General features: G+C 35.9%; 2 protein-coding genes across 5 annotated transcripts in view; one reads left to right on the top strand and one right to left on the bottom strand.

Moving 5' to 3' along the window:
• LOC127880124 (coiled-coil domain-containing protein 124-like) overlaps positions 1-11,593 on the top strand; it is a 79,183-nt gene extending 67,590 nt beyond the window's left edge. Inside the window, exons 3-5 of one of the 2 annotated variants that reach the window (XM_052427359.1) lie at positions 6,261-6,429; positions 6,999-7,113; positions 10,720-11,593. In XM_052427359.1, coding sequence (XP_052283319.1) covers positions 6,261-6,429; positions 6,999-7,113; positions 10,720-10,927 — 492 coding nt within the window. In that variant the 3' untranslated portion in view covers positions 10,928-11,593. The remainder of the gene's footprint in view (positions 1-6,260; positions 6,430-6,998; positions 7,114-10,719) is intronic. The other variant, XM_052427360.1, reaches the window with a different exon arrangement.
• A 4,873-nt stretch (positions 11,594-16,466) lies between these two features.
• Positions 16,467-27,745, bottom strand: part of LOC127880128 (receptor expression-enhancing protein 5-like) — a 35,141-nt gene continuing 23,862 nt past the window's right edge. The window contains exons 3-6 of one of the 3 annotated variants that reach the window (XM_052427363.1): positions 24,226-24,364; positions 22,853-22,997; positions 22,123-22,146; positions 16,467-18,684 (exon numbers count right to left, since the gene is read on the bottom strand). In XM_052427363.1, coding sequence (XP_052283323.1) covers positions 18,599-18,684; positions 22,123-22,146; positions 22,853-22,997; positions 24,226-24,364 — 394 coding nt within the window. In that variant the 3' untranslated portion in view covers positions 16,467-18,598. Of the gene's footprint in view, positions 18,685-21,721; positions 21,738-22,122; positions 22,147-22,852; positions 22,998-24,225; positions 24,365-27,745 lie in introns of all 3 variants that reach the window. The other 2 variants (XM_052427365.1, XM_052427364.1) reach the window with 2 other exon arrangements.

The following is a 27,745-nucleotide window of genomic DNA, read 5'->3' as shown; positions in this document are numbered from 1 at the left end:
GAAGCGAAGCGCGCGTTCAATAAAATAAAAGAAGCTCTTGTTTCAACAAAAGTACTTCAGTACTACGACTTGAAAAAACCTGCACACTCACAGTAGACGCATCAATGAGAGGCCTGGGAGCCGCGATAATCCAACAGGACCGTGTTGTGGCATATGCGTCACGTGCGCTCACACCGACAGAGCAACGGTACGCTCAGATCGAAAAAGAAATGCTAGCCGTTGTATATGGCTGTGAAAAATTCCACAAACTGCTATATGGCCGAGATACTTTCCTAGTGGAATCTGATCACAAACCGTTGGAGTCGATTTTAAAGAAAGAAATACATAAAGCTCCGCTAAGGATTCAACGAATGATTTTGAAGCTTCAACCGTATGACTTCAACCTCGTGCACAAAAGCGGCAAGGACATGGGTCTAGCAGACTGCCTCAGCAGATTACCGTTAGAAAATCATTATGAGAAAACTATCGATGAAGAGTTGATGGTTTTGAAGCTCGACACGCTGTCGTGTTCAAACCATGACAAAATTGCACGCGCAACACAAGCGGATGAACAATTCCAAGTACTGGCAAAGGTTATCATTCGAGGATGGCCAGAAACGAAGTGCGAAGTTCCAGTTGAAGCCGTTCCATTTTGGGATTACCGCGATGAAATATCAATTTACAATGGAGTTCTGTACCGAGGGGAACGCGTGTGTATCCCGAAAGAAATGAGAACAGAAACGTTGAAAGCGATACATAAGTCGCATTTAGGGGTAGTAAACTGTAAAAAGAGGGCGAGAGAGTTAGTATTTTGGCCCGGCATGAACAAACAAATTGAAGATCTTATTGGCAAGTGTAGTGCGTGTTTAATGCATCGCAAGATGAGCCAAAAGGAGCCAATGATCATCCAACCAGTACCTGAGCTACCCTGGAGCAAAGTTGGAATGGACTTATGCGAACTAGAGGGTAACAATTACCTAATCATTGTAGACTACTTCTCCAACTTCATTGAAGTAGCACCATTGCAAAGAGACACTCGAACGAGCACCATCTTAAAACACATCAAGCAAAACGTGGCTCGTTATGGAATCATGGACTCAATCATCTCGGACAACGGTCCACAGTTCACCAGTGCTGAATTCCGAGAATTCATCGAAAAATATGGCATCACCCATATTACGTCGTCGCCTTTGCACCAACAAACAAACGGCCTTGCTGAAAAGGCTGTACAAACCGTTAAAAATCTAATTAAAAAGTGTAGCGAAACAGGGGACGACATCTACTTAGCCCTGTTAGAACTAAGAAACACACCACGCGATAACATCGGATCACCGATGCAACGTTTGATGGGTCGACGCGCAAAAACACTAATACCTATGAAACAAACATTGCGACAACCAGAAACAACCAGTGAAAATGCCGCACCAAAGTTGTTAGAATTTCGTGAAAAGCAAAAATTCTACTACGACCAACACGCGAAGAGCAAGGACAATCTTCAGCCAGGGGACGCAGTAAGAATTAAAACCCCATCTGGTTGGAAACCGGCAGAGTATGTGAAACCGTCCGAATACCCACGATCACATATCGTTAAGGCAGGCGAATCGGGGCGCGAATATCGCCGAAACACGGACATGCTAATGAAAACAAAGGAAAGACCACACATTATCACCACAAACAATGACGTGTACATACCGGCACCCACAGCGCCAACAGAGACGGTAGCAGAACAACCATCAACAACTCCAAATCACGAAAACAGTGCTAGTGCGAGATCGAGCGAAACTCGAGACAAACCGGGGAAAGAGAGTGTACAAGACACTGTTAGAAAGAAAACGAGGTCAGGAAGAGAAGTTCACAAACCGATACGGTTAAATGACTATGTGTAAGATGTGAAGTGCAAAACATGTGTCATATGACTGCCTTATTGTAGTGCAAAATAAACTTATTAATAAACTGTTTAATAACTATCATTCGGTAATATTGGTATTTGTATAAGTAAGATGTATTGTGGTGGTAAATGCATAATGTTCTTGAAACTGTACTATCATAACGAGTAAGGAACAGTTTGTACATATTTATTTTTATCATATCAAACTCTTGGTTAAGGTTTAAAGATTCAGTGCCTTCAGCGCTTTGATTTTTCTTCTAACAACAAAATGTTCATGAAATTTTCTTCTCACAAAAATCCAATATTAATTATTTTTGGGTGTATCTACTTTCTAGCTTGTTTTCGGTGTTATAACAGTCTGTTATCATTTCCTAGCTGAAACCCGACATTTACTGTATCTGGCATTTGTCATTTTGTCCTGAACAAGCTTGAATCCGAGATAACAGAGACAATTTTTTGGAAAGTTAGCAAACATGTATTTTAGTGAATAATTTTGTCTTACATGTTGTTTTATTGTTAATTTGATTTAATGAAGTTCAATTGCATATTTAATTTATAAGAAGTTCTTCATTACTTAGAGTGCATTTTATTCATATAGAATATTCTATTTTCAATAACAATTTAACACTCAGAGGCGGCTTAAAAGAAATTCCCACTATGGTTTTATAAAAAGAACAGTTTATAATGTGTTACTACAGGTTATGTTATTTGCTTTCTTTCATAAACCTCTTCGCATATGTAACGATAGAGTAGTTGGTGTATCATGTGTTTATATTTAAAAAAAAAAGAAAGAAAAGGGGATGTCATGTATTGTAATGTAAGGGACACAACTCGTATTGTCTTGTTAAAGCATGCAGTCATGAGTTACTTGTATTGAGATTTATATATATGTGAATCTATGAATAAAGCCAGTTGTGAGTTACCCACCGACGAGTTCAGAGTTATTACAGTAATGTCCTAAAATAACTGCTATTCTCGAACCATATTTAATTTGGACATTTTCCGAAAACGTATTAATAACTCGTTGAAAAATGTCGCAAAAATAAACACGTCCCATAGGGATATAATATCATTTGGGTGTAAATCGATTTCATTCTTATTGTTGTTTGATTCCATTATATCGTAAATGTTTGTTTCCGAGATCATATACGACTATTACATCGATATGTTAAATGGCATGTACACTAAAATGTTTTTACAAACGACACGTGCTTATCTAAAGTTTGTGTTTCGTAATTGTGTTTGTGTTTTTGGATATTGGATTATCGGTGCTTGATTGGGCAATAAAACAAAGACGCAGTCGGCAGTCTTCAATATGCCTTTGAACTGACCAATAATAATTAATAGCGCACATGCTAATCTAACATTTAGGGATAAGAAACACGGGTTCTAGACACTTTGAATAAACATGTTTACCGGACGCAGCAGTAGTCTTCAGATGACATTGGCGCGCGTGCCATGTTACCTTGGCGTTTTGTAATTTGGTACACAAATACACGGGTTTGTTGGCGACTTCTGGGTTATAAAGTTATATGTCGGCGATCAGATAAACTGGAGTATTTGATAATAAACTTGGAATTTTGCAAATAAATACACAAATTGAAGACTTATTGAAGACGCCGACATTGCCGGATTTCGATCGGTAATAAAATGCAAATTAATTATATGAATATTCATGGCACATTATGCAACATCCAATTAAATTGTTACCGGTATCTATAAATGTTTATAAATCATTAGGTGAATTAATGTAATAGAAATACCAAGTATCGTACGAATTTTATAAGAAATAATACAATTTATTTTGAAAATGCATAAAGTTGTTTGAGAAACTCTGTGTTTTTCTATAGTTATTTATAAGAATTTACATGAATTTTGAGGCTTGCAGAATGATTTTATAAAATAAAAAAATCTTCAAGAAAGAAGAATTGTAGTTTGGAAAGTAAGAAAAAAAAATATTCCAAAATATAATTATTTGTATTTGATTCAACACACCAACTTCGCAAAGTTTCTATATGAGCTGGAAAGAGATTTGCATTTAAATGCAGTAAAACACACAACGGTCAACTTTGCATGACTATAACTGACCAATAAATTAAGGTATAAACATACAGGTTACACCACAGGAAAGGAAATTTTATTAGCTTAAACTTTCATATTGTGTATTTTTCAATAATATTTCAATTTTTATGAGAATGTCAGGTTTAAAAGCAATGAGGGTCATAAAACAGCGTTTTTCCAATAATGCCTGTAAAGATGGGGTACTGATATTGATAAGATGGCTATCAGCCACTGGTCAGCAGGGAGCTAGGTCTTGTGGTAACTGGAGAGGCTTATATTGGCTAAATGGCTGTCAAGGAAAGGGATAGATGACATGTACTAGCCACTTTGTCTCAAGTGTGGCAATAAGTCTTTCAGTACTGTAACAAAAGTTTGCATTTTTGAAATCAAAGTCAAATAAATGAGACATATTTATGGAATGTCTTATCAAATTGATAAGAGACCTGGTAATGTAGATATTGATGTAAAAATTGTAGGTGTTTATAGTTTAGGTAAATACATTGAAAGGAAATGTTCACAGTTTGGCAAAATGAGAATTAAATTTGCAAAAAGATTGTCATAGTTCAAAAAAGCTCAATAACACTCCTGACTAAGAAAAAGAATTACATAATTATGGTTGTTTATTAATAATCATCAATAAAAATTAATAAAAAGTATGCAGTGTTAAGCAATATATATAGCACTATAGCCAAATAGCCAAAGTTTCAATGCTAGATGTGGTATGGTAACATAGATTGAATGAGATACAAAATGCTGGTTTTTATTTTTAGCTCACCTCAGCACAATAAGAGCTTTTGTGATTGCTTTTTGTCCGTCATGCGTTGTGCAGCATAAATATTTGCCTTGTTAACACTCTAGAGGCCACATTTATTGTCTGATCTTAATAAAATTTGGTCAGAAGATTTGTGCCAATGATATCTTGGATGATTTCAAAAATGGTGTCGGTTGGTATAAAAACATGGCCGCTTAAGGGCGTGGCATATTTCCTTATATGGCTATAGTAAAACCTTGTTAACATTCTACAAGCCACATTTATTGTCTGAACTTTATGAAACTCGGTCAGAAGATTTGTCCCAAAGATATCTTGGATGTGTTTGTAAAATGGTTCCGGTTGGTTGAAAAACATGGCCGTCAGGGCGCGGGGCATTTTTTCCTTATATGTCTATATATTACTATAGTAAAATACTCTAGAGGCCACATTTATTGTCTGGTCTTCATGAAACTTAGTCAGAAGATTTGTCCCAACGAGTTCAAAAATGGTTCCATTTGGTTGAAAAACATGGCCGCGAGGGGGTGGGGCATTTTTCCTTATATGGTTTAATTAAAAAAAATAAACACTCCAAAAGTCACTTGTATAGTCCAATATTCATGAAACTTGGTAAGAACATTTGTTCTAATGATATCTTGGAAGAGTAGGAACATAGTTCTTTTCTGATGAAAAACATGGTCGCCCGAGGGGGAAGGGCATTTTTTCTTATATGGCTATTGTAAAACTTTGTTAACACTCTATAGGCCACATTTATTGTCCGATCTTCATGAAACTTGGTTTGAAGATTTTTCCCAATTATATTTTGGATGAGTTTGAAAATGGTTCCAGTTGGTTGGAAAACATTGCCACCTTGGGGCGGGTCATTTATCCAAATATGGATAAAGTAAAAACTTGTAAACACTCTTAAAGTCACATTTATTATCCAATCTTCATTAAACTTGGTCAGCATATTTGTTTAAATGATATGTTGGATGTGTTCGAAAATGGTTCCAGTCTGTTGAAAAACGTGGCCACCAGGGTTTGGGGAATTTATCCTTATATGGCTATAGTAAAACCTTGTTAGCACTCTTAAAGTTACATTTATTGTTCACTTTTCATGAAAGTTGGTCAGAACATTTGTTCTTATGACATCTTGGGCTGCAAAGAACACCTCAGTTCCTTTGTATCCTAGGTGAGCAATTTTGGGCCTTTCAGGCTCTTGTATGTTGTTGGTATAAAAATGTGTATGGAAACGACAAAATATAAGGCCATTTTGTATTTTTAACATGGTGTCTAAAATTGTTATTATTTGAATTTTGAAAGATCAAATCACATATTGTCAACGTGTAATGAATTTTGATTGGTCAACTTTTGTGTTGGCTGTCGTATTTATGCATTGTTTTTCTCAATAATAGAGTTTGAGATTTTCCTTGTACTTGATAGCACATGAAGGAGATTCTCGTCGAATCTAACCATGTTAATCATTGGTATTGCATGAAAATGTTGAAACATGACTATTGCTTCTGATTGGTTCTTAGTACAAATCAAGTATGCTAATATCATTCGTGTTACTATTCATTTTAGGAGGACAAAGAGAAAAAGAGACTCGAGCAGCTTGAAAAGAAAAAAGAACTTGCAAAGATGGCAGATGAGGAGCTGGAAAGTCTCAAGTCTGGGAAACCTAAACAAACAAAGCTAACAAGAGCTCAGATAGAGGCTGAACAAGAACGACAGAGACAAGCTGCTGCTGCTGGTACTTAAATTTGTTTAAAACTTACATATTGTCATTTTTATGCCCTCGAAGGAGGGCATATAGTGATCGCACTGTCCGTCTGTCAGTCCGTCACACTTTGCGTTTAGGTTTCGACAAATGCTAACTTCTTTGTCGCTTCAGATGTACGCTTCATATTTGGTATGCATGTGTATATGGACAAGGCTTTTTCATACGCACACAAATTTTGACCCCTTTGACCTTGACCTTGAACTTAAAGTCCGCTTTTAGGTTTCAAAAAATGAGTTTAGGTTTCGAAAAATGCTCATAACTTCTATCAAGGCGTTTATTGGGGGCATATGTCATCCTATGGAGACAGCTCTTGTTGTAATATATTATGATGAGATTTTAATGAACAATTTAATTTAATTAATCTTTCATATCAACAGATGTGTGTTTTCTTCTTGTAAGAATTTGTAAGTTTTTTTAAAATGAAATTGTCATTCTTTTAAATTATGACTTTTTATTGTTTATTCACATGGTCGAACCTTGTATACTTTATTGCCTTATTCATGATTATTTTTGTAAGTAACGTTTATTTATCTTCGCAGCTGCTAAAGAGAAGGAACGTGTGCACCATGAAGTTCCCCTGGAAACAAACATCAACAGGCTGGAGGATGATGCCGAGGCAGCCAGGACAGTGGAAGATGCCATCTCAGTACTCAGGTATACTGCTTTACATTAATTACTTAACCCTTTACCTCTCAGGCATGCATTTTGACCTTGTTTGTAGTGTTCTAGAAAATATAATTATATCAAAGACCTTTTCATACGCCCGTTTTTTTTAAACGGGACGTATTATAGTTTCACCCTTGGCGGGCAGCGTCCACAGCAGTGTCCGCTCTCTAATTCAAATAGTTTTCATCCGATCTTCACCAAACTTGGTCAGAAGTTGTGACTAGACAAAATCTAGGTCAAGTTCGAATATGGGTCATGCCGGATCAAAAACTAGGTCACTGGGTCACTTAGTGCATTTCAAGGATTAAGCATGGTGTCCGCTCTCTAATTGAAGTAGTTTTTACCCGATCTTCACCAAATTTGGTCTGAAGTTGTGTCTAGATGATATGTAGGTCAAGTTCAAATATGGGTCATGCCCGGTCAAAAACTAGGTCACGAGGTTACTTAGTGCATTTCAAGCATTTAGCATGGTGTCCGCTCTCTAATTGAAGTAGTTTTTATCTGATCTTCACCTAATTTGGTCAGAAGATGTATCTAGGTGATATGAAGGTCAAGTTGGAATATGGGTCATGCAGGGTCAAAAACGAGGTCACTAGGTCACATAGTGCATTTCAAGCATTTAGCATGGTGTCCCCTCTCTAAATGAAGTAGTTTTCATCTGATCTTCACCAAATTTAGTCAGATGTTACATCTAAATGATATGTAGGTCAAGTTCAAATATGGGTCATTCCAGGTCAATAACTAGGTCTCGAGGTCACTTAGTGCATTTCAAGCATTGAGCATGGTGTCCAAAACTTTCGAACGGGCGTATCTTGTGACAGTTTACTTGTTTACTATAGATTCAGGTTTTAAAGGCTTCATTTCCAACCCTAATATACTAGTAAGTAGCAAACAGCTTAAAAGCTGAACAACCTACGAGTTACTGGGAGGCTATTCTGGTTTTATGCTGGTTGCGTAAAGCGATTTTTACTTTGCTAAAGTGGAAAGGGGTTAAGTGAAATGATTCACTTAGTTTCTGAAATCCTTTAAAAATTGACTGCATGGCACAAAATGTTTAAACACGTATATTTTTCTGGCAACTTCATTTCTGTAATTCCCTTGGTTTGAATATGAAATGCTTGATATATCTTTCACATTGTTTGAGTGTATGTTTTTATGGTTGTCGTCATTCATGGTTACACTTTTAAAGTTGTCACTAGTATTGATGACGTGTTGTATGTAACACTTGTCTCTGTTGCTGAATGTCTCATTTAACTCGTTACCACTCAGATATGCATTTTAACCTTGTTTGTTGTCCCTTAGAACATTAAATTAAGTCAAAGATCATTCTTAATAGATTCAAGATTTAAAAGGCTTCATTTCTAACCATAAGATACTGATGAGCAGCAAACAGCACAATACCTGTCAGTGAGTAGCCAGCAAGAAACTTGCTGGCTGTTGTGGTTTTATGCTGGCTGCACAAAGCGGTTTTCCCTTTGCTTCTGAGTGGGAAATGGTTAAGAGATGCAAGGGTTGGACATAATACAACTAATGCAGACAGTCCATCATTCATCATTCATCATATCGCAAATATTCAATATCCGGACATTGCGTGTCCCTGTTCCTGTGTCCCTAGCTTAATGGATGATCAATGGTTAATACCAGATGCAATTTATGAATATTTTACCACAAATGTTCAATAATATAATTTGTCGACGGCATGTAGTCTGAAATAACTGTACTTGACCTTCTTTAAAAAATTGACTTACTCAGGAATTAGTTTAATGTCCTTATAATGTACAAATGTGTTGAAACCCAGATTACAACTATTACATGTACAAGTATAATATGAAATGGGCTCAAAGTGCTTAAGGTTAGTGACTGTGATCACTATAATGAGGCTATTTAGTGCGATTGTTGTAGTGTGCTCAGTAATGTGTTGTAAACGTTTACCGGTAGCTCATTACCAATCTAGATGCCACATTTTTCTACCAATCTTGATGAAACTTGGTCAGAATGTTAATCTTGACAATATCTTTGCTGACTTTGATTTTGTGTCACGTTAATTAAAAATTGCCACCAGCCAAGTCTTAGTTACCTCTCTAGATTCATGTATGATGCAATCTTGATATAACAATGTCAGTTTGTTCATTTGGACAATATCTAAGCTAAGTTTGAACCTGGGTCATGTGCGTCCCAAAACTAGGCCACGAGGTTAAAATCTTGTTACTTCACTAGAGGCCACATAATTGATTCAATCTTGATTACCGGTAAACTTAGTCAGAATATTTATCTTTCCAATATCCGGTAATAACCATCTCCCTACCTGAAAGGTGAAGGTCACACATTAAGGTCATAATTCAAAATTGGAGATTAAACAGCATAAAAATTCCTGTCACTGCCATTGACTGTGACACATTGATGGATTAGGAATAATTTAACAGAACTGCATCAGAAGACAATGGTCATGATTATAACTTTTCACACTAAAGGTCAAGGTGACACTTACTAGTTCAAAGATCAAAATTGGCAATAAAACAGCTTGTTTGCACTGTAGTTTTTAAATTAATTTTGCTTTTTAAGAAGACTTACCACAAAGGACAATTATGAGGATGTGCAACATTTGCCTCCCTACTTTACCATACATTGATGAATTAAAAAAATAACATCAAGTGCAATTTATTACAAGACAACATGTCGATGTTTAAATACGTCTCACTACCTCAAATGTCAAGGTCACATTTCAAAGATCAAAGTTGATCTTATAACAGCTTTTTTGGACAGTAACAACGATGGCGACTCTGTGTGTTAGATCTGTTACCCTGCCTAAAAGGAAATGGTCACACCTAGAGGTCAAAAATCTAATTTAGCTATAAAACTGCTGGTCCAGGCTGTAACTTTTTCATTCATCAATGCAATTACCTTGTATATGCCAAGTGGACTCTTCCATCCTTCTAAATTGGATCAATTTATTTCTAAAATTAGGGATGCCTAGTATATTTATTTCTATATTTAGAATATTTCTTAAAGAAATTCCTTTAAGCAAACAGCGCAGACCCAGATGAGACGCCGCATCATCATCTGGGTCTACGCTGTTTGCCAAGGCCTTTTTTTCTAGACGCTAGGCAAAAATGGGTTAAAAACAATTTAAAACAAATGATTTAAATGAGGATATTGGATGTTCCTTGTATCACCTCACCTGTATCAATACATAAAAGGTCAAGGTTTTGGAATGTGTCTTGTTCATTTAGGTCTATTTTATTGATTTTACTTCTATCAGGTAAAGTGTTCAACAATTGGTTTGCGTGACCTCAGGTAAGCGATTATGGGTTGTCTTGTCCCTCTTGTTTACAAACTCAAGTCAAATGGCTATTTGAGCCGATATCTTGGAAAACTGGGCTAATATTAATGTGCGTAAAGTGTCATCCCAGGTTAGCCTGCGCAATTTGCACATGCACATCAGGACGAGACTTTCCGCTTAAACTGTATTTTTTACTAATAATAAACTTTATTTAAACAAAAAATTCCTTAAAAGCGGAAAGTGCGAGCGCTGATTTACTAATGTGGACTTCATAGACTACTTAGGGATGATCTCATTTCTGAATCTTGTTGCAGTGTCAAGGAGCCAGATTTGGAGAAGCATCCTGAGAAGAGGATGAAAGCAGCCTTTATAAAGTATGAGGAGGACAATTTACTGAGGTTAAAACAAGAGAATCCCAATATGAGACTATCTCAGTTGAAACAAATTTTGAAAAAAGACTGGATGAAAGCTCCTGAAAACCCTATGAATCAACTGACAGCTGCTTACAATGAAAAACGTTAGCTGGCGTTGTTGTTTGATGGTGTAGAGACGGAATGAAAGTATTTATTTGAAAGATTTGTTGCCAGGTTACATAGTGGTTATAAGTTCAGAACCAGCGTTTATTTTTGTTAAAAATAGTTCTGAATGGAAGTCGCACAAAAAGAATGGGTAATATATCCTAATATAGTAGTTCAGCTTTATGTTTTGGGTTGTCTTAAAATAACTAAAATAGTTTTATTTCAAATACAATGTTTGTACACTATTCTTTTATACAAGTATTAATGTCTAATAAGCATAAATCTATTGCCAGTTACAGGTACAATTAAGTTTGAAAAATCATTTATTGTCCCCTACTGGTTTCACCAGAGGGGACTTATGGTTTGTGCTCTGTGTGTCTGTCAGTCTGTCTGTCAGTCCGTCAGTCTGTCACACTTTTCTGGATCCTGCAATAACTTTAAAAGTTCTTCATAGTTTTTCATGAAACTTAAAAGATGGATAGATGGCAATATGGACATTATGCACATCATTTCATTTTGTTCCTATGTTAAAAATTCTGGTTGCTATGGCAACAACAAAATTCTGATAATGGTGTAGCCGGTAGGGGACATATATTGCTTGGCAATAGTCTTGTTAATACAAAGTTTGGGCTGGTTATACAGATAAGTGTCATCAATTAGCTTTCAATGCTACATTGATGGCATCTGTTGTTGATATAATAAAATGTTGAAATCAACTTTGTATAAGTAGCCGGTATATATTTGTCAATAATCAGCTAACTAATAAGTGCCATTCCAGTATGTCACAGAAGACGACTTCATGGTTGCCTTAATTCATTGTGTCAAAGCGCAGATCTTCGAAGAAGAGGGGGTATATTGTTTTGCACATGTAGGTAGGTCGGTCGGTCTGTCCGTCCACCAGATGGTTTCCGGATGATAACTCAAGAACGCTTACGCCTAGGATCATGAAACTTCATAGGTACATTGATCATGACTGGCAGATGACCCCTATTGATTTTGAGGTCACTCGGTCAATGGTCAAGGTCACAGTGATTCGTTCTTGTTTTTAACAAAGGCTCTGTTCCTATGAAAATAGAAGAAACATTGTAACATGACCTGCCTTTTGACCCTGAAGCATATGCTTGTCAGGGATACAATACATTGATATCTGAACATAAAAATTAACAGTAATTCTTGCAACTGAGCTGCATGAAGTTTGTATTCAATATATGTGTCTTGTTCTGAGAAAACTGGGCATAATGCATGCGCGTAGTGTCGTCACAGGCTTATCAGGAACGACACTTTCCGCTTAAAACTAGATTTTCGATATATAGGGACTTCCTTTTAACGAAAAATACCATTAAAGCGGAAAGTGTCGTCCCTGATTAGCCTGTGTGGATTTCACAGACTAATCTGGGACGACACTTTATGCACATGCATTTTTCCCAATTTTCACAGAACAAGACACATATTGTCTGGTATTGTGGAATTTATTTGTATTCCTAATAATAATTCAAAGTTATACTACAAACTTTGTGGAATTACAAAGTTAGAATGTAAAACAGAAATTCACGACCTTGAACCTTTAATGTTGGATTGACCTTTTACCAAGGAGCATAATTAGTTTGGTTATTTGGAACTAAAATTATGAGTCAGAATAAATCCTTACAAGCATTCAAACGATATAGAGTTCAGATAAAACTTAATACCCTTTGACCTTGACATTTCATAGGGAGGCATGTAAGATGTACACATCTTAAAAGGTCAATAGGAAGACTTATCATACGTAAAATAAAATCCTCACATGCATAAAAACTTAAAAATAGTGGAATAAAGTCTTGATGGACAGATTCATCCATCTACCCAAGGTCAGACATGCACTTTCTACAATGTACATGCCTTTCGTCGAGGTCACACAAATATATCAACGCTTATACTGCTATAATCTATTGATATAGAAATTGATAACAAATTATTAAACTTGTAGATTTGTACCTATAAAGGTTATGCACTGTCTTGAATGGAATGGGGTTTTCACAGGTATAAGACACTTTCTCTTCTGCCAAAGCCATGTTAAGGTAATAATTGTTTTTAGTTTTCTTTTTGTTGATTTCAAACTCTTAAATAGTTAATGTTCTTGTCCTTCAGTTTAATGCTTGCATATAGCTATATAACATCGATTCCATCCATTCAGGTACTGGAAATTATGCCTCAGTGACAGCAAATGTATTTTTTGTAGGGACAAATTATCTTGATTTCATAATCCAGCCACTTTGCTGCTGCTTGCTCGTTCTGAAGGCCCTACATGTAGTTCCAACATGTCCATCACACTCTGCAGGCCTCTATAGCCATGATTCTATCATTGGTCGTCTTACTTTGGCTTAAAACTTTGTCTCTGCTGCCCAATTAACGCAATCACTGAGCAAAGATTTCAATGGATCCGAGCATCAAACCATGTGATGATGATCAATTCAAAATATTTGTTGTCTAAGTTATCATTTTAAGAAGTTATTTACAGTTTTTATTTAAGGTTGCAAACAAAAAATACGAACTAACCTTTGACGGCAATCATAGTAACCATAAACTCAAAAGGGAGGTAAATGCTGTGAGGAATGTGCAACTTACTATGTTAAATGTCATAAGTTTGTGAAGAGAACTGCTTCCACATGTTCACGCCAAACCAATTAAACAGACAATTTAAATATGTTATCATCTTGAAGTGTAGATGTGCAAAAAACTTTTCATACCCAATGATCCACGTGTTATAGTCAAATGCCCTTGAACTTGGCACTCTATTTATAAGCATAAAATATGTAAATTACTACTTAAACATTTTAAAGCGATTAAACTTAACATACAAATTTATAACAACAAATTTCAACAAGAAACCGTCGGAGACGGGTGATGCTCCCCAAAGTGTTTTTTTGTCACAATATTGCACTATATATTTAGATAAAAGGTAACGTCTTGAGGGCACAGTAGTTTGGGGGATAAGAATTTTTTATAGAAAATTTCAAAGGGCCATAACTCTGTGAAAAATCATCCGACCAGAACCCGCCGATAATATGCACATCTCCTATTGGTAGTGAAGCTTCCCATAAAGTTTCATTGAATTCGGGTCATTAGTTGCTGAGAAATAGCCCAGACAAGAATTGCACTATATGTACAGTTAATGGAAAATTTCACAAATTTATAAGGGCCATAACTCTGTGAACAAGAGCACAGCCTTGCGGGTGCAGACCGCTCATCTATTTTCTTTTTAAAGGTGAAGGGACTCTCATTTTCAATCACAAAGGAGGGAGGGGTGGAGTGAAGAGGGATGTATAGTGTGGGGGTGTGGACATTTATTACATTATCTTCCAAAAATGCGAAAAAAATGAAAAAAAAATCCGGGGGGGGGGGGGGGGGGGGGGGGGGGGGTTTTAGTGTGAGGGTGTGGTGGTAATTTGTGGGATGATCTTAAAAAAAAAAATGGGGGGGGGGGGTGAGGTGGGGGGGGGGGAGTATAGTGTGAGGGTGTGGTGGTAATTTGTGAGATGATAAAAAAAAAAAAATTAGGGGGGGATTCGGGTGGGGGGTGGGGGGGATTCGGGTGGGGGGTGGGGGGTGGGGGGGATTCTTGGGTGCGATGGTTGGAGGGTATTTTAAACATAAAATAATAAAAATAAATAGTTGTGTTTTTTAACCGTTTAAAAAAAAAATATGGAGGAGGTGGGGGGGGGGGGGGGTATAGTGTGAGGGTGTGGTGGTCATTTGTGAGATGATCTAAAAAAAAAAAAGAGAAAAAAAAAATAAAAAAATAGGGGGGGGTGGAGGGGGGGGGCACGGGGGATGGTTTGGGTGGAGTCTATTGTGGTATGTCAGGTAAGAGTAGTTTTGTCAAAGTATCAATCAAATCTAATCATAAATAAAGAAGTTATGGCAATTTTAGCAAAATTTAATAATTTGACCTTGAGAGTCAAGGTCATTCAAAGGTCAAGGTAAAATTCAACTTGCCAGGTACAGTAACCTCATGATAGCATGAAAGTATTTGAAGTTTGAAAGCAATAGCCTTGATACTTAAGAAGTAAAGTGGATCGAAACACAAAATTTAACCATATATTCAAAGTTACTAAGTCAAAAAAGGGCCATAATTCCATAAAAATGACATCCCGAGTTATGCAACTTGTCCTTTTACTGTACCCTAATCATAGTTTGCGAGTGTTCCAAGTATGAAAGCAATATCTATGATAATTTAGGGGTTCAGTGGACCAAAACACAAAACTTAACCAAATTTTCAATTTTCTAAGTATAAAGGGCCCATAATTCCGTCCAAATGCCAGTCAGAGTTACATTACTTTGCCTGCACAGTCCCCTTATGATAGTAAGTGTGGCAAGTATGAAAGCAATAGCTTTGATACTTAAGGAATAAAATGGACCTAAACACAAAACTTAACCAAAATTGTCAATTTTCTAAGTATAAAAAGGGCACATAATTCTGTCAAAATGCACGCCAGAGTTATCTAACTTTGCCTGCCCAGTCCGCTCATGATAGTTAGTAAGTGTACCAAGTTTGAATGCAATAGCATTGATACTTTCTGAAAAAAGTGGACCTAAACGCAAAACTTAACCAAAATTTTCAATTTTCTAAGTATAAAAAGGGCACATAATTCAGTCAAAATGCACGCCAGAGTTATCTAACTTTGCCTGCCCAGTCCCCTCATGATAGTAAGTAAGTGTACCAAGTTTGAATGCAATAGCATTGATACTTTCTGAGAAAAGTGGACCTAAACGCAAAACTTAACCGGACACCGACGCCAAGGTGATGACAATAGCTCATAATTTTTTTTCAAAAAATAGATGAGCTTAAAATCATCTGACTAGAACCCGCTGATAATATGCACATGTCCTCTTGGTAGTGAAGCTTTCCATATAGTTTCATTGAATTCCGGTCATAAGTTGCTGAGAAATAGCCCGGACAAGAATTGCACTATATGTACAGTTAATGGAAAATTTCAACGGGCCATAACTCTGTGAAATATCATCCGACCAGAACCCGCTGATAATATGCACATCTCTTGGAAGTGAAGCTTCCCATAAAGTTTAATTGAATTCCGGTCATTAATTGATGAGAAATAGCCCGGACAAAAATTGTGCACGGATGGACACACGCACGGACAGACGAAGCGGTGACTATATGCTCCCCCCAAAATTTTTTGGGGGAGTTTAAAAATGTTAAAGCATAAAATTCATTTTCAGTAAATGGAATGAATGCAAAATAGAAGTTCAAATATGTGTTAGAATTTTCAAAACTATCAAATGTTTGTGAGGATTTGTGTAGAAAAGCATGGTAAATCAATGTTGAATAGCCATTTGCCATTTAAATTACCACACAATTTGCAGTAAACAAAGCTATAGGTTTAAAGCAGTTAAACAAAAAGGACCAATTTGTTTGTAATAAACAATCCAGCATACAGTTTATGACTGTTTCTTAAAACATTCTTAACAAACAATCCAGTCTGAACTTTGCCATCATGGTCTTAAGCTATAAAATTTGGTAAGGAACACTTTCAGAAAATAACACGTTTTCAGGGAATAAATTTATTCAAAGACAATCTCATATGTTTACCTAATAGAAATATGCTATGTAAAAATGTATTACATCCAAATCATGCATCAGAATAACAATATTCAGTCAGGGCAGAATGTTTACAAAATTACATATTTAAAACTCCCAAATATAATTTTCTTTCTGTATCAAAAAGCTTTGTATTAAAATAATCATGGTAACAATAAAACTATGACTTTGCTATATATTAAGCTGATAATTGTCCCTTTCTAGAAAAGAATTTCTGTGTTGTATTTTCAGCCACAAATGCAAAGAATCCCAAACCCAGTCACATTTATATTAATAAATTATTATTATAACACTATACATTTTATATTCTAAACTACACATCAATATAAGAAATACCCATTTACCAAAATGATGCCATGACTTTCTTAACTATAAGCTTAAAAATATATTTATATGAAGACATTGTTTAGAAACAAATATTTTATATCGACCAAAATAGAAAAAAAATGTAAACAGTATGTAGATACAAAAGACATTAGAATGAATGTATTGAGAAATATGTGTAAACCCTGTAAAATTTGCTATTAATCTCCAACTGTAAATATTTTAACACCAAGTTCCACAAGATTAGATGAAGTTGCTTAAATGACATGCCTATTTTTCTAAACAGTACAAACTTTTATTTATTGCAGTGCTCTGACAACAATTTTTGTATAAAAAAAATCCCTAAGCTGTGTTGTTTAGATATTTTTAACAGTTGCTGTATGTATTAACATACAGAACCTTTTCTATGTAAAGTTATTCTGGTCTGCTACATTTTATATTGAAACATTGGTACTGTTGCTCCGGTAAACATCTTAACCCTTTGCATGCTGGGAAATTTGTCGTCTGCTAAAATGTCGTCTGCTGAATTTCTTAAATTAACATTTTCTTCGATTTTTTTCAAAGAATACTATCAGAATAGCAAACAGTTTGGATGCTGATGAGGCACCACGTTCTGTGGCGTCTCATCTGGATCCAAACTGTTTGCAAAGGTCTTCAAAATTCGGTTCCAGCACTTAAAGAGTTAAATTGCACATTTTTAGCACATTGATGCACAATCTGATGCATGTAAATCGTGTTTTCAAAGTATTCTCCATAACTTACATTAACTTAAATTCACATAAATAGATCAGATCCACTTATAGCACAACAAAAACTCAAGATATGCACACTGTATATGCAAGTATATACATAAATGTATCAATAAACATGCCTATTATAATTGTATAAATATGAAGGACTTGCAAGTTCTACACAACACCGATAATAATTGAAGGAGACAACACACAGGTTCTTTAAAAAAAAACACTTTGTTATTATGCAATTGAAGTCTACAATATTTCTAATATTACAACTTTCCCATTTAACCAATAATACTTTGTAAAGACGTAACAAAGAAGTAAATCACGTGTTCTTACAGTAATTATCTTCAATGCACGTGTGCGTTTATTTAATTCATCATTCACATACATAATGTTTAATTCATTTTTCTGCCATAAAACTAGTGGAAAATAACAAACTTGGTCATAACAAATTTTGAATAAATAACTTTTTAAATTCTATTTGTTTTATATAAATACACACAACAGCAACTTCATACTTATACAGAACAAGATATATTGACAGCTTCACCTAAAAAAACACTTGTCAGAAAAGCAAGACACAGATTTGTTTCCATTGCAAACAAAAAACCAGTGCATGTGTAAACCAATGTAAGCAGCAAACAACAGAAATACAAGCACTTACTTGAATGCTAAATTTGACTAATTGAAATGAACACAAAATTCAAAGACAATAATTGATCAACAATAAGAGAATATTTGAGCAATCATCAACAATGAAATACAGTCCAAATAATTAACTGAACAGAATAAAATAAAGGTATTTTTTGGTTTGTATTTTTAACAAATCGTTTTTATGTCATGTCTAACAAGAAAGGGAAAATGTTATTCATTTTAGCAAACTTACACACACTTCATGTCTTGTAAAAAATTTAACAGGTTGCGTAAGAATAAACGGTATAAATAAAGGGAAGGTACGAATTCCAGGAATAACTACTGTTGGTGAAAACAATCTCTATGCTGAAGCTGAGGGCGTTTACTTGGACTTTGTTGCATCATTAAGTCGTCGACGTGCCACGTCTGCTGCCACTTCAGAGGCCTCATTGGACACTATGTCTTGCACTGAAACACATCAAACAACAGGGGCATGACATATGGCACAATTAACAACTTAGTTTTGACAAGTAGGACCAAGTCAAATAGACCCTCTTAAGCTAATTATCAAGGATTCAGTCTGGAAGTATTTATCTGCCATAGAAATTATATGAAACACCGCAATTTCCTTGAACATTTTTTTTTTAACTCGTAATAGGCCATTTTTTGTTGAGTTGATTTTCAATATACAAACTTAAATTTATTTATTAAGTTTAAATTCCTAAAATAAAATTTATTACAGCTCCAGGATTAAATGCCATTTAGACAGCAGAAAGATCATGATAACCAGTAATTGAATAATCTAAAATAAAAGTACCATAAGAGATTGTATTTAAATTTATTGACTTTGCAATATTAATGAAAAAAAACATCCCAGCTTAAAGACGCTGTCCTGGAAAATGATTATGTAATAATAATTTTGATCTAAGGCCACAACACACATGTGCCATGCTCTGGGAAAATGGATCTTATTGCATGTGGGTAATGTGTCTTTCCAGCTTAGCCTGTGCAATGAACACAGTTTAAACAGGGAAAAAACTTTCCACACTTGATTTTCGTTTATAAAGACATCCCTTTATACAAACAATTCCATAAAATGGGAAAACAAGAGCTGTCACCATAGGATGACTTATGCCCCCTATAAACGCTTGATAGAAGTTATGAGCTTTTTTCGAAATCTAAACGCAGATTTCGAAACCTAAACGCGGACCCCAAGGTCAAGGTCACAGGGGTCAAATTTGTGTGCGTATGGAAAGGCCTTGTCCATATACACATGCATACCAAATATGAAGTTTATATCTCAAGGGACATAGAAGTTATGAGCATTTTTCGAAACCTAAACGCAGATTTCGAAACCTAAACACGGACCCCAAGGTCAAGGTCACAGGGGTAAAATTTTTTGAGCATATGGAAAGGCCTTGTCCATATACACATGCATACCAAATAGGAAGGTTATATCTCAAGGGACAAAGAAGTTATGAGCATTTTTCGAAACCTAAACGCAGATTTCGAAACCTAAACGCAGACCCTAAGTTCAAGGTCAAGGTCACAGGGGTAAAAATTTTTGTGCGTATGGAAAGGCCTTGTCCATATACACATGCATACCAAATATGAAGGTTATATCTCAAGGGACATAGAAGTTATGAGCATTTTTCGAAACCTAAACGCAAAGTGTGACAGAAAGACGGACAGACAGATGGACAGACGAACGGACAGTCCGATCACTATATGCTCCCTTTTCTTCGAAAGGGGGCATAAAAAAACACAGATTAGCCTGTGAAGACTGCACAGGCTAATAGTGGATGAAACTTTACGCACATGCATTAAGCAAGGTTTTCCCAGAGCATGGCTCAAATATAAAATGCAGCTTGCTCAGTGATTTATGATAATTAGACTTTAAATGAAGGTAAATATGTGTCTTGTTGTGTGAAAGCTGGTCATAATGCATGTGCGTAAAGTGTCGTCCCAGATTAGCCTGTGCAGTGCGCACAGGCTAATCAGGGACGACATTTTCTGCATACACTTGATTTTCGATAAGGAGGGACTTCCTTGAAACTAAAAATATCATAAAAGTGGAAAGTGATGTCCCTGATTAGCCTGTGCGGACTGCACAGGCTAATCTGGGACGACACTTTACGCACATGCATTAAGCCCAGTTTTGTCAGAACATGACTCATATTATGAACTCGAAAATTAGAAAACAATCAGTACTTATTCCATAATGAATACAGAGGGATGGACAAGATTGTGGGAACCCTTGTTAACCATCTCCAGCATCAACCATACACATCTGATAAGAAGCAGGAGATCGATACAAGTAAGGGAACCAATACATATCAAACAATATATCAAATTGTGGGAAGGGAAACATCCTGATCCATGTTGATTTGCATTGATGTAAACATCAGTTTAATAGGAACAATAACCAGTAATGATACAATCTAGGAGTGTGTATTTTCTGAATATTTATAAAGTCACTACTGACTTGAATTTATCTAGATATTTTTGCACAATCTATTTACAAACAAAATTCTGGTTCAAGTATTAAGCGGCGATGTAAAGTTGCATACCATTAATATAGAACATGAATTTTTATAGAAATAATTAGAAAAATGATAATCAAAGCTTAATTTAAATCAAACTTAAGTTATCATTAAGACCGTTTAAGTCCATCAAAAGACAAAACAGTTCTAAGTGAATTCTAAATGCTGTTCAAAGAAACCATCCCAAGTGAATTCAAGCTTTTGAACTCAAACTTCTTGCAAATCAATGCCTGCTGAAGATCAGGAAAAGCTTTCATCAATAGGAGAAACACGCCCACTTGGTTATAAAGATGGAACAAAAGCAGCGTTTTTCCTCTATATAAAGTAAGTACCGTTCCCAATGCAACCATTCTTCCAAATTTCAAAATGAAAATTCCCAATTCAAATAAAATAATTCCCAATTCGCAGGAAAAGAAATCGGCGATGTTTACTTTTTGTTTTAACGCGAAAATCGAGTAAAACTAAAATCAGTGCTTGTTAAGCAACACGGGAAGTAACCGCAGCAAGAGTTGATGATGATATATCGATTGGTTTCTGTTGTCTGAATACTCCTGTGCTTGATAAGGGGAACCTTAATCAAAATGCAACACATTTTCGCGAATTACCAGCAACGTCGCATAATTCAGAAGGTTGTTGATTGCATTGTGAGTTTAATTTGCAAAGAAAGACAAGATTTAAATTTAAATGTACCAGTCCCAAAACGGTGAGGAAAAATGCTGAAAAGGGAAGCAATTTACACAGATGTATTAGCAAAGCTTTTTAATACAGATTTTCAAATCCTCAGGTTTCCATAACAGCCTTTTAATCAGTCCATAAATTGATAATATTTCTAATGAAATAAATATTTAATGAACTTTGTAAGCTATTTTGAATAAGATTTAAAACCTGCATTTTTGCAATAAAAACTGGGTTTAAGCCGGGATTAACGCAAGGAAAGTCATAAAATGTAATAAAATGTATACCGGACAGCTTTGCTAACTGTGGAAATGATATGAAACAGAAACCATAAACAAAACAAACTAACAAGTGACATACACAAACCAGCACGAGTCATTTTTGCAAACAATTTAACTAAACAAAATTTCATATTAAACCCAGAAATATGCTTGTGCCGGTTAAGCATAATTCCCAACAAAAACATACTTCAGTTATAACTAGCAGCATGATAAACACTCACAGACTGTTGGAAATTTCAAAACTGAAGGGCCGTAATAGATAGTGGGGAAATTGACCTACAGGTAGAATATTGGTGCAAGACCTGCGAGTGTAATAATCAACAATTTTTAAAGATAATCTACGACTCATGTGTGCGAATATCATGCCTCAAAATTAACAAGAAAGGGAACATAACTCCTTAACTCACCTGTTCGTTTTGCAAACCCAAAGACTTTTAAAGACAAAAATCAAAGAGTCAACATTCTCAAAAATAAGATAAATTGTGCATAAATTAAGTAATTTGAGATCGAAACTGCTGTGAAAAACTCAACAGTGTTTAAACAATACTCATGCAACTGTAATAAAACACAAGCCACAAACTTTACAACATATTAGGGATGTAGTGGAGAAAAGTTTGCATAATGCATCTGCGTAAAATGTGATCCTCATATAAAACATTTCAGTCAGCAACAGATTATCCAGGACTCCACTTCCACCTAAAGTGCCTGTGGATTTAGGTTAAATCTTTCGGTTAGAACAGAAAACACATCAAAAAAGAAAAATAATATTGGGATATCGCTTTTTGCACATGCCGGAAAGCTGTAAATTATTTATAAATAATATGAAGCTTCATCATAGCAAACTAATTATAACATAAAAGGGACAGAAACACAGCTTTTGCTAGTTTGAGCATAATTTGCAGGCTGGACAAGCAGATTTTCTCAGAAATATTTTTTGGAAAAAGATATGCACTAATCTGGTTTATACATTAATAATGAAAACATACAAATACTTAATACTATTCACCAACAGTTTCGTGGGAAACAGGAAGAATTTGCGCTTTTAAGCAAACAAACTACGAGAAAAATTATCACATTAAAACATACAGCATAGGGCAACAATAAATTACGAATATTTCCCAAAGCAAATGTCCTCACCATCTTTCAGCTTATCAGCCGCCTGATCTAAAGCCTCGTCAATCTTCTTCTGGTGTCGCAGCACGAAGGGACGAATGAGTCTTTTGTAGATCATGTCAGAGCCGTTCCATGTGGCCGAGCACATGCACCACATCAGAAAGATACACTGTGAACAGAGATTGGAGGGCATCATGAAATTATATTGCCTCAGAAGTAAAGTTCCAGATGCAAATATAGGTTGAAATCATGCATAAATTAAACAACAAATTCTGATGATCATAATTTACCAATAGTTATTTGAAATAAGAAACATGGGGGTTAATAAAAGTTCCAACTTTATTTATCATTTTTACATACATTTACATAACGTCACAATAACCACAAACAAGAGAGCCAAATGCGCTTACCTAAGACCCAATTTAACTGAAAAGTTTGTAACAGTTTTTGTGATGTTTCAGTTTGTGTAATTAATGTGGCTTCTGACATTGCATTTTACCAAGCAGCATGTTTAAACGCAGCTGAGATGTCATAAGAACAAATATTCTGATCAAATTCAAGCTGATTCGACAAAAAGTGTAACTTGTAGTGGGTTTAAAAGGTTTTAATACAGAGAGAGACATGTAAGGAAAACTGCCCCACCCTGTTGCGAAAATGTGTTTCCATTTTTTTTTTTTATTTGAACTCCCCAAAGATATTATTTAAACAAATGTTCTGACCGAGTATCATGAAGATTGCACAGAAAATGTAACTTATAACAGTGTTTACAAGATTTCGCAATAGCCATATAAGACAAACTGGTGGTCATGTTACACAACAGACTGAAACCATTTTCAAGCTCTGCTAATATATTATTGGAATACATGTTCTGACCAAGTTTCATGATGATGGGACCTATAAAATTTACTTCCAGGATTAAAACAAGGTGTGAAACCACAGCTACATGTATATGAGGAACTTGCCTGCCCCTCGTGGCCATTTTTCAATGAACCCAATCCATTTTGAAACTTGGCTGAGATCATATCAATAAATTTCATAAAGATTGAACTAAATATGTGACTTCTAAAGTATTCTTTTTTTTCCCGTTTTTTTACCAAATCACATGGTTTTCAACCTCCCAATACCTACCTAAAAATAGGGGTTTACAAACCTCCTTATGTTAATGTGAATTGGTTTCTTTCTGGTTTTAAGACTAAAAATAAAAGTCTTTAACTGTCCAGATGTTTTAATAGATAAGTGAAGTCCAATTTGATCCTTTACATTATGAAGATAATTTTCATAATCATGGTGTGTTTTTTACACTTTGTCAGAAATGTCAAGTTTGCTGGGCTTAAATTCATTTCATCAGGCGCACAGCTTTGGATCATAACAAGAGCTGTGTAAGGCCCCAGTGTTACCTTGAGGAGCCAATAGAAGGGGATCCAGAAGAGGAAGATGTCAGTGAAGAACTCGAGCAGTGAGAAGAAGCTGTAGACAGCCCAGTACATGAGCCACTGGGTATCATCCTCCTTGCTGGTGCTCTCTATGGCCTTCACCCTGCAAACATAAAGAGCAACTGTGTGACACTAATAGTCAATGGTTACCAGCATTTTTCTTTAGGCCTTAGAAAATAAGTAACTAGATTCTCATCCAAATTTTGCCTCAACAATCGAGTAAGGCTCAAACCAGTGATTGTTAATCAACAGGGGAAGAAACTGCAATAAGCTTTGATGATGGAATTTTGTGGTTCCCTGTGTCTGAATACTTTGTTTTGGTAAGGGTATCGCCACAAATAAAACAAGAGGGCCTGAAAGCCCCAAAGTTGCTCACCTGAGATAACAAGATATTATTGGGACAAATCTTCTGACCAAGTTTCATGAAGATCGGAAAATAAATGTGGCCTCTAGAGTGTTAACAAGGTTTTACTATAGCCATATAAGGAAAAATGCCCCGCCCCCTGGCAGCCATGCTTTTCAACCAACCGGCATCATTTTTGAACTCATCCAAGATATTATTGGGATGAATCTTCTGACTAAGTTTCATTTAGATCGGACAGTAAATGTGGCCTCTAAAGTGTTAACATGATTTTACTATAGCCATATAAGGAAAATTGCCCTGCCCCTTGGAAGCCACATTCAAGCAAAAACTTTGACATTGAAGGATGACCTTGACCTTCCACCACTCAAAATGTGCAGCTTTATGAGAACGCCACTTTGAAATAAATTTGTTTTGACCTTTGACCTTGAAGGATGACCTTGACCTTGAAGGATGACCTTGACCTTCCACCACTCAAAATGTGCAGCTTCATGATAACGCAGATTTGAAATTATTATTGTTTGACCTTTGACCTTGAAGGATGACCTTGACTTTGAAGAATGACCTTGACCTTGAACTTCCACCACTCAAAATGTGCAGCTTCATGAGCACGCCGCTTTGATTTTTTTTTTTGACCTTTGACCTTGAAGGATGGCCTTGACCTTGAAGGATGACCTTGACCTTGAACTTCCACCACTCAAAATGTGCAGCTTCATGAGAACAGCGCTTTGAACAATTTTTAAAAATTTTGACCTTGAAGGATGACCTTGACCTTGAACTTTCACCACTCAAAATGTGCAGCTTCATGAGATGCACATGCATGCCAAATATCAAGTTGCTATCTTCAATATTAACAAGATGTGTTTGTGAAACACAATGTCCCCCTATATGATGTTTGACCTTGTAGGATGACCTTGACCTTGTGAAGGATGACCTTGACCTTTCACCACTCAAAATGTGCAGCTCCATGAGATACACATGCATGCCAAATATCAAGTTGCTATCTTCAATATTGCAAAAGTATTCATAAAATAAGCGATTTGGGCCACATATATTTGACCTCTGACCTTGAAGGATGACCTTGACCTTGACCTTTCACCACTCAAAATGTGCAGCTCCATGAGATGCACATGCATGCCAAATATCAAGTTGCTATCTTCAATATTGCAAAAGTATTTATAAAATAAGCGATTGGGCCACATATATTTGACCTCTGACCTTGAAGGATGACCTTGACCTTGACCTTTCACCACTCAAAATGTGCAGCTCCATGAGATGCACATGCATGCCAAATATCAAGTTGCTATCTTCAATATTGCAAAAGTATTCATAAAATGAGCGATTTTGGCAACATATATTTGACCTCTGACCTTGAAGGATGACCTTGACCTTTCACCACTCAAAATGTGCAGCTTCATGAGATACACATGCATGCCAAATATGAAGTTGCTATCTTCAATATAGCAAAAGTTATTGCAAAATGTTAAAGTTGGCGCAAACAGACCAACAGACCAACAGACAGGGCAAAAACAATATGTCCCCCACTACTATAGTGTGGGACATAAAAATGTTATGGCCAATGTTAAAGTTTTCGGACGGACAGACGCCATATATTTGACATTTGACCTTGAAGGATGACCTTGACCTCCACCTTTCACCACTTAAAATGTTCAGCTCCATGAGATACACATGCATGCCAAATATTAAGTTGCTATCTTCAATATTGAAAAAGTTATTGCCAAAGTTTTCGGACGGACAGACACAATAAATTTGACCTTGAAGGATGACCATGACTTTGACCTTTCACCACTCAAAATGTGCAGCTCCATGAGATACACATGCATGCCAAATATCAAGTTGCTATCTTCAAAAGTGAGAAAGTTATGGCCAATGTTGAAGTTTTTTTCGGACGGACGGACAGACTGACTGACATACTGACGGACAGTTAAACTGCTATATGCCACCCTACCGGGGGCATAAAAGTTATTTTTTTGGGGTGGAAGGTGGTGGGGTATAGTGTGAGGGTGTGGTGGTCATTTATTAGATGATCTTTAATTAAAAAAATAAAATAATAATGGGGGGGGTTTGAGGGGGGGGGGGGGGGGCGTTGGGGATGGATTGGGTGGAGTCTATTGTGGTATGTCAGATAAGAGTTGTTTTGTCAAAGTATCAATCAAATCTAATCATAAATAAAGAAGTTAAGGCAATTTTAGCAAAATTTAATAATTTGACCTTGAGAGTCAAGGTCATTCAAAGGTCAAGGTAAAATTCAACTTGCCAGGTACAGTACCCTCATGAAAGCATGAAAGTATTTTAAGTTTAAAAGCAATAGCCTTGATACTTTAGAAGTAAAGTGCATCTAAACACAAAATGTAACCATATATTCAAATTTACTAAGTCAAAAAAGGCCATAATTCCGTAAAAATGACAACCACAGTTATGCAACTTGTCCTTTACTGTCCCCTTAAGATAGTTTGCGAGTGTTCCAAGTATGAAAGCAATATCTATGATACTTTAGGGGTAAAGTGGACCAAAACACAAATCTTAACCAAATTTTCAAGTATAAAAAGGGCACATAATTCTGTCAAAATGCCAGTCAGAGTTACATAACTTTGCCTGCACAGTCCCCTTGTGATAGTTAGTAAGTGCTGCAAGTAAGAAAGCAATAGCTTTGATATTAAAGGAATAAAATAGACCTAAACACAAAACTTAACCAAAATTTTCAATTTTCTAAGTATAAAAAGGGCACATAATTCAAAATGCAAGCCAGAGTTATCTAACTTTGCCTGCCCAGTCCCCTCATGATAGTAAGTAAGTGTACCAAGTTTGAATACAATAGCATTGATACTTTATGAGAAAAGTGGACCTACGCCGAGGCCGACACCGACGCCAAGGTGATGACAATAGCTCATAATTTAAAAAAAATAAAATAGATGAGCTTAAAATGCCCCACCCCTTGGCAGCCATGTTTTTCAAGCAAAGGTTACCATTTTTGAACTCATCCAAGATAACATTGAGACAAATCTTCTGAGCAAGTTTCATGAAGATCGGAAAATAAATGTGGCCTCTTGAGTGTTAACAAGGTTTTACAATAGCCATATAAGGAAAAATGCCCCGCCCCCT

This window comes from Dreissena polymorpha, chromosome 4 (genome assembly GCF_020536995.1).
Source record: "Dreissena polymorpha isolate Duluth1 chromosome 4, UMN_Dpol_1.0, whole genome shotgun sequence".
NCBI classification, from domain to species: domain Eukaryota; kingdom Metazoa; phylum Mollusca; class Bivalvia; order Myida; family Dreissenidae; genus Dreissena; species Dreissena polymorpha.
Note: the sequence above shows the minus strand (reverse complement) of the source record. Positions and strands in the feature narration are given on the sequence as shown.